Below are 7990 nucleotides of genomic sequence, written 5' to 3'. Positions count from 1 at the left end.
GGAACAGAAAATATTTGGGGCTGTAGTTTTGATTTTTGGGCTTATCATTCCCCACTTTTTTTCTTATGATCCTGAGGAACCATCCTCAGGAGGTCCTTTTAAACAGCAGCGTCAGTATGTGTTGTCTCAAGGGTGGGGACTGTTTGGTAGTACTGACGCAGGACCATAAGCTGAACCGTGTTAATACGTTCCTTTACAAAAGCTACTAGTCGGTTAAGAATGAGGGGCCGGAAAGTTAAAAGGAGAGTCAGAAGGATTAGGGGCCCTAGGAGAGTAGATATCAGAGTGGTCAGCCAGGGGGAGCGCTGGAACAGTTGCTCATACCATGATGCCTGAGCTTCCCGCTCCGTTTTCCTTTTAGCAATGTCCTCTCGGAGTTTGGTCATAGATTCCTTGACAATGCCGGTATGGTCAGCATAAAAGCAACATTCCTCCCCCAAGGCGGCACAGAGACCCCCTTGTTGGAGGAAGAGGAGATCGAGCCCACGGCCCTGCTGGAGCACAACCTCCGAGAGGGAGGATAGAGATTTCTCCAAGTGGGTGATAGAGTTCTCAACTCGGGCCAGATCCTCATCTACCGCGGCTCGTAAGGCAGCAAGGCTCTGGTGATGCTGAGTGAGAGAGGCTATGCCGGTCCCAACCCCAGCTAAGCCTAAGAGCGTGGCTAACGTAATGGCAGTGATGGGCTCCCTGCGGATTCTAGGGGATGGGCGGTTTTGGGGGTCCCAGTACCTGACCATGTCTTCCCCTGTGTGGTATAAGACTCGTGGGACAACCGTTACCAGAAGGCACATTTCACCGGTTGCTCTCAGGGTTGTAGAGGACACACAGGGCGTAAGGCCGGAGGAAGTGCATAGCCAGCGGGCACCCAATGGGGGAATGAGGAATTTAAAGGATGTAGGGAGAGATATCTGGGTGCAGAGGTGGGAGTGGGCATCTAACACCCGGCCTACACACCGTCCGGTACCCAACACAGAGTCCATAGTGAGCCCCTTTTTCCGTTCATCCCAGCGACACTCGGGAGGGCTATCCTGAGAGGACCTATTAAAGGAAGCATTGAGTGCAATGGCATCATAATAAGGGGGTCGGATCCCCAAACAAAGCCAACAATCTGAGGTCATATTAGGGAATGTCTGATTAAGGGAGTTATAGGAAGCGTTAAGTAGAGGTATGAGGGGGCTCTCTAAGTTTGGGACTAGACCAGGGGTAGTGGGCTGTGGGAGGGAAGGATGAGGGGCATTGGTATGCCTCTCTAGGACCCTTGCGTCTGAAGTCAGCTTCGGAGCAGGGGGCTGCGTAGGGGGTAATGGCCGAGGTAGGTTGGGTTTAAGAACCAAGTTAGGACCTACAGATTCGGCCTTGGTCTGGACCGGTTCTTTCTTAATTAAAAACAGTCCCCCAGGGTCATCCCCACTCTGAACCATGCGGAAACCCCAGGTACGTCCAAAGATCCAGGCGTTGTCAGAGGGGGTCAAGACAGTTAACTTAAGGTGTTGGCAGTCACCTCCAACCTCATCAGCTCCGCCGATGTGCGTGATTATCCGGCGAGGCTCGCAGCCGGATGGGCTCCAGGTGAGCCTAAGGTGTGGGTCCAAGGTAGGGGGTGTCCATCCTGTGGCCTGGGTTTCGCAGCCCCAATGGGAGCAGTAAAAGTGTCCCGGAGAGTTACAATATGATTTTCCCGGATTTGAAGAGGGACAGAGATAATAGTCCTTCAGTTGAAAACTCCTCTTCCCGTGAGGATTAAGGGTGAGCTCACAAGTATTGGGGAGCATCATAAGTTGGCAAGGGTAAAAGAAGAATGTGGGGGATCCAGTAACTACTTGGGTGGATACAACCATGGCTCGGTCCCAGCTGTAAAGGGTCCATTTCCAAGGTTGATGTGGGTTGGAGGGTTGTTGGGAACGTTCATGGGGTAGGTGACCGTCCACAACCGATAAAAGGAAAAAAAGATAAAGGTATGGGGCCAGAAAGAGGGAAAGAAAATGGAAATAGGAACCCGACCCTAAGAGGGGTATCGGATTTTTAGTTAGGCGCATGAGTTTCCCCTTTTCTTTTGAGGAGACGAATCTTGAGGGGGTTCGTAGGGTGTCTGCGGGCTTGCCACTGGGGTTCAGAGTGCTCAGGTGGGTCTGCTCGGCGAACATGTGTGTGGTGGATCCAAGGTCCAACGCCGTCAACCTTTAAAGCAGAGGGGGTGACAAAAAGAGTGACATACAGACCTTTCCAGCGGGGCTGGAGGGTGGCACGCTGGTGCCTTTTAACCCACACCCAATCTCCAGGTGCAAAGTCGTGTGGGGGAAGAGGAGGGGGTTGGAAGAATTCTCTGAGCCGGGGCCACAGATCACGGTGGGCTTCTGCAAGCCCCAAGAGCATGGCTCGGAATTCCTCTGGCCCTTGGGGCTTTGTGGGCATCCGGGGTACCTGGGGAAGGATGGGGGGAAGAGAGCCATACAAGATCTCAAAAGGGGTAAGGTGGTGTGGGCCAGGAGTATTCCTGGCCCGGAAGAGAGCTAAAGGAAGGAGGGTCACCCAGTCTATGCCAGTCTCGAGGGCCAATTTGGATAGTGTCTCCTTAATTGTTCTATTCATCCTCTCTACCTGGCCGGAACTCTGGGGGCTATACTCACAATGTAATTTCCAATCCACCCCCAGGGCGGCTGCAAGTTCCTGAAGGACCTTGCTCACAAAAGCAGGTCCATTGTCAGAACCAATGGTTACCGGGAACCCGAAGCGAGGGATGATCTCTTCCATCAGTTTCTTAGCTACCACCTGGGCTGTTTCAGCTTTGGTTGGGAATGCCTCTGGCCAACCTGAAAAGGTGTCCACAAATACCAGCAAATAACGGTACCCATACCTTCCAGGCTTTACCTCAGTGAAATCCACCTCCCAGGATTGGCAGGGCCGTTCTCCGCGCACTCGATGTCCTTGATGTTTATTGGGTTTCCCTGACCGCATTAGTTGGCAAGCTCGGCAAGCGGCTACGAGTTGTGTTAAGTAGGTTGCCCGGCCTGGGAACCTCAGTTGTCCCTTGTCCAGAAGCTGGGCAAGTTTCTTCTCCCCCAGATGAGAAAGATGGTGCAGGTGAGCGCAGAGCAGCTGTCCCAGAGCTTCAGGGAGAATTCTGTTGCCTTCCGGGTCTCTGTACCACAGACCGTCTTTAACCCCATGGTGCCGTGCCACCCAATCTAAGTCTTGTTTCGAGTATTGAGGATCCCCAGATGGAGGGGGTGGTATGGTCATGGGCAGGGTGAGGAGGGGCGAATGGAAGGCAGCTTCTCGTGCCGCCTGGTCAGCAGCTCGGTTTCCCCGTGCCTCCAGAGAGTCTCCTTTTTGGTGGCCAGGGATATGGACCACAGCTACTGCCTTAGGTCGCCAAACTGCAGAGAGGAGTGCTTGGATTTCTTCCAGATATTTGACCCCCTTACCTCCTGCGGTGAGAAACCCTCTCTCCCTGTAGATGGGTGCATGGACATGCAAGGTGGCGAAGGCATACCGACTGTCTGTGTATACTGTCAGTCGCTTCCCTTCAGCTTTTTCAAGGGCCGTTTGTAGGGCAACCAACTCTGCTTTCTGAGCCGAGGTTCCCTCGGGTAGCGCTGCTGCCCAGATGAGGTTCCCCAATGCATCCACCACTGCTGCTCCTGCCCGTCGTTTCCCGTCCTGGATGAGGCTGCTCCCATCCGTAAACCAGACCAGGTCCGCATTGGGAAGTGGTGTATCCTTGAGGTCTGGTCTGGCCGTCACTGTCTCAGCCAGGATCTCCTGGCAATCATGTAAGGGTTGGTCTGGTGGGGGGTCAGGTAGTAGGGTTGCAGGGTTCAGGGCGGACGTCACATGGAAGGAGATCCGGGGGGCATTCAACAACAAGCCTTGATAGTGAGTAAGGCGGGCATTAGACATCCATCGACTAGGTGGTTGTTTAAGGATGCCCTCAACGGCATGAGGAGTGGTTATTCGAAGGGCCTGCCCGTACGTGAGCTTGTCGGCATCTCGGACTAATAAGGCCACAGCAGCTATGATGCGTAGGCAGGGGGGCCACCCCAATGCCACAGGATCTAGTCTTTTGGACAGGTAGGCTACTGGCCTGTCCCAAGGCCCTAGTCGTTGTGTCAGCACCCCATTAGCTACTCCCTTCTTTTCGTCTACAAATAACTGAAAGGGCTTTTCAGGGTTTGGCAGGGCTAGGGCAGGGGCAGTTAGCATGGCCTGTTTGAGTCTCTGAAAGGCATCGTTCATGGCAGGTGACCAAGTCCAGTCTGCCTTCTCCCTAGAGCCTTCGTATAGGGGCCGGGCAATCTCTGCAAACCCAGGGATCCAGAGGCGGCAATACCCCACTGACCCTAGGAATTCCCGCACCTGCCGGGGTCCCTTTGGTGGAGGAAGGCACAAGACAGTATCTTTCATGGCCTGGGTCAGCCACCGTTGCCCCCCTTGAAGCTTATATCCCAGGTAGGTGACCTCCCGCTGGGCTATACGGGCCTTCTTAGCGCTCAGCCTATAACCAAGGCGACCTAGAGTCTCTAGCAGGCCCTGGGTAGCGGTTTCACAAGCCGCTTGGGTAGGAGCAGCAAGTAGGAGGTCATCTACGTATTGGAGGAGGGTAATGAGGGGGTAACTCTGGCGGAATTCCCGCAGATCTGAGGCGAGGGCCTCATTAAAGATTGTCGGGGAATTTTTGTACCCTTGGGGCAACCGAGTCCACGTTAGTTGGCCTGTTGTGTGCGCCTGCTCATCATGCCACTCAAAGGCAAACAAGGGCTGGCTAACGGGGGCTAGTGGCAAGGTGAAGAAGGCATCCTTCAAGTCGAGGGTGGTGTACCAGCTGAGGTCAGGTGGCAGTGAGCTCAGCAAGGTATATGGGTTAGGTACAGTGGGGTGGATGTCCTCCACTCGCAGATTCACCTCCCTTAAGTCTTGGACTGGGCGAAAGTCCTGTCCTCCTGGCTTGCGGACAGGTAGGAGAGGGGTGTTCCATGGGGATCGGCAGGGGACCAGAATACCTGCTTCCCGAAGACGAGTGATATGTGGGGCAATCCCTCTTCGGGCCTCCAAGGACATGGGATACTGCTTGACCCTCACTGGAGTCGCCCCTGGTTTAAGTGCCACAATGATGGGGGGTTGCTGGACGGCCAGGCCCACGCCCGAAATCTCAGCCCATACCTCAGGTACCTTGTCCATCCAGGGGCGGACGTGGTCTGGAACTTCCAGCGGGGCAGGATCTGCATGGAGGCGATGCTCATCATGGAGGGATAGAGTCAAAACGTGTAGAGGTGAACCCTCATCATCTGTGACTGAGATCCCAGAGTTTGAGAAATGGATGTGGGCCCCTGCCTTGTGCAGGAGATCCCGTCCTAGGAGAGGGGCTGGGCAATCAGGGATGACAAGAAAGGAATGAGTAACTCGATGGCGACCGAGGTCCACCTGGCGGCCAGTGGTCCAATTATATCTTTTGGTACCGGTGGCACCCTGCACCCAACTGGCTTTAGAGGAGACTGCTCCGACAGGTTTTGTTAGAACTGAAAACTGAGCACCTGTATCAACCATAAAGTTCATTGGTTTCCCCTCCACCTTCAGGGTTACCCAGGACTCTGGGAGGGGTTGAGAGTCCCGTCCTCTTCAATCTTCCTCCCCCTCATTGGCCCAGAGAACTTTAGGGCGTTGGTCATGGCGCGGGTGGCGGGAGGGGTTAGGATTGGGAGGTGCCCGGGAGTCTGAACCAGCAAGGCCAGGGCGAGGGGTTCTGCTCCTGGGCCGATTTGGACATTCTCGTTTCCAGTGGCCTTCCTGGTCACATTGGAAGCAACGTGAGCGGCCCCCTCGATTACTGGGGAGCTCCTTGTGCAGTTGCTGGGACAGCCCAGCCACCAGGATCTTAGCTAGGTCTTTCTGATTCTTTCTGTCCTGTCTGGCTTTGTACTCCCGATCCTCTTGGTGCTGCCTGGTCTTGTATTCCCGCTCCTCCTGGTGTAGGCGCTCTGCCCTTTCCTCAGGAGTTTCTCGGGTGTTAAACACTCGCTCAGCTACCTTAAGGAGGTCACCTATAGACTGCTCTCCCAGGTTTTCTATCTTTTGGAGCTTTCGGCGGATATCAGGGGCCGATTGGTTGACAAATGAGAGTAGGACCGCCGCCCGACTGGTTTCTGCCAGGGGGTCCATAGGAGTGTACAGGCGAAAGGCCTCCTGGAGCCTCTCCAAGAAGGCAACAGGGCTCTCATCAGGCCCTTGTCTAACTAAATATACCTTAGCCAAATTAGTCGGCTTGCGAGCCGCAGCACGGAGACCGGCCATGAGAACCTGGCGATAGACACGTAGGTGATCCCTACCTTCTTGTTGCTCAAAGTCCCAGGGGGGACGAGTGGAGGGAAAAGCCGCCTCTATAAGGTGAGGCTGGGTTGTGGGGAGCCCGTCTATCCCAGGAACATGTCGGCGAGCCTCGTGGAGGATTCGTTCACGTTCCTCTGTGGTGAAGAGTACCTGTAATAACTGTTGACAATCATCCCAAGTGGGATGGTGTGTGAACAAAATAGATTCCAATAGGGCAATGAGTTTCTGGGGTTCCTCAGAGAAGGGAGGGTTTTGGGATTTCCAATTGTAGAGATCACTAGACGAAAATGGCCAGTATTGATAACTACGGGGTCCCCCTTGAACCACAGGCCCCACCATCCGGACTGGGAACACCGGAACTGGGTCTCCCGGGGTCTGTTCAGGTGGTTCTGGGGTCCCTTGCTTGCCTCGGCTCCTAGTGCTGAGGGCTGGGGGAGGCACCCCTCCTGCTGCCCCTCCTAGCTGAGATACCTCTGGTTGAGGCACCCCTCCTGCCACCCCTTCCAACGGAGGATACAATGGGGCATAAGGGGGAGGGGACAGAATCTCAGGGGGTTCGGGAGAGGATTCTTGGAAAACAGGAGGGATAGAGGACTTGGGCTTGGGGGATGAGTCCTCAGTTTCCCTACCTCCTGTACTGAGTGCAAGGGTCCCGATGGTCCCACCTGCTTGTTGTATACCTGTTTTTGGGGAATCTCGTTCTGTTTGAACGAAATCCCGGAGCCAAGGCGGGGGGTCAAGGACCAGGTCTTGCCAGGTTAAGATATAGGGGACCTGATCTAGGTGTCCCTGGGGCCCCAGATCGAGGATCTTAGCTCGGATTTTTGAAATTACCCCTAAGTTGAGTGTGCCGTCCCGCGGCCACCCGAGCCCAAATGAGGGTCACTCAGAAGTACATAATGTGATCAGTTTCCCTTTCTTTACCGAGACGGACAGATTATGGGCCCGGGTTTTAAAGTCCGGGAAATGGGAAACCATAAGAGAAAGGGGGGTGGACTTACTTTGGCCCATCGTGGCTACCAAGAGAAAAGGTGAGAGGAGGCCACAAAGGACAGGGGTTAACAGAAAGGCAACAAAACAGATACGGAACGGGGAAGACAACCAAGACAAACGTGCGCACGCTCACACTCACTTGCCTGGGGGAGCCCAGACCAGTCCCGAACAATTGATGGGGATCGTGTCAATTGATGTGGGGACTGGATCTTGGTCCTCTCTCTCCTCCCAATCTCCAGTGCGTCCACTGGTACCTTCCTCAGAGGACTCAAACCTCTGACTTGGGGCCTCAAAACCCCAAGAAAATCCGGAGGCCTTGAACCGTCCGGCTGGACCCCAAAGACAGGATTCAAGCCTTTTGCTTTGGGGCCCTGTGAGGCCTCAAACCTCACAAGTTCCAAAAAAATAATTCCAAGGGGATAAGGAGGTCCAATGGTCTATGTGGCCTGTCAGTCACACACAGCACTTGCTCCCAGGGGTTCCGACCTTTGCCCTCGCGGGTCAAAGGAGATGCGTACTGCCCCAGTCCTCTCTCAGAAACAGGTGGAAGGGGTGCCCTTGGTTGGTAAGCTTGGCATAGGTTCCTCCGTATAAACCCCGGAGCGGTGGGGCAAGCCGAACCACTTAGCTATTATGCTTACCAAGACACCACCTTCCCCATCAGTTCAAT

At 54.6% G+C, this 7990-nt stretch overlaps 1 protein-coding gene across 1 annotated transcript; it reads right to left on the bottom strand.

The window, feature by feature from the left end:
- Window positions 1-98: 98 nt before the first annotated feature.
- LOC123256541 lies at window positions 99-7338 on the bottom strand. The gene is given in 7 exon segments (XM_044685136.1): window positions 99-748; window positions 968-1133; window positions 1350-1578; window positions 2105-3156; window positions 3238-5651; window positions 5748-6896; window positions 7329-7338. Coding segments are annotated over 7 exon segments (5670 nt in total).
- Window positions 7339-7990: the final 652 nt, after the last annotated feature.

This window comes from Gracilinanus agilis, unplaced genomic scaffold (assembly GCF_016433145.1).
Source record: "Gracilinanus agilis isolate LMUSP501 unplaced genomic scaffold, AgileGrace unplaced_scaffold60735, whole genome shotgun sequence".
NCBI lineage: Eukaryota > Metazoa > Chordata > Mammalia > Didelphimorphia > Didelphidae > Gracilinanus > Gracilinanus agilis.
This window is presented reverse-complemented; position numbering and strand designations above follow the sequence as displayed.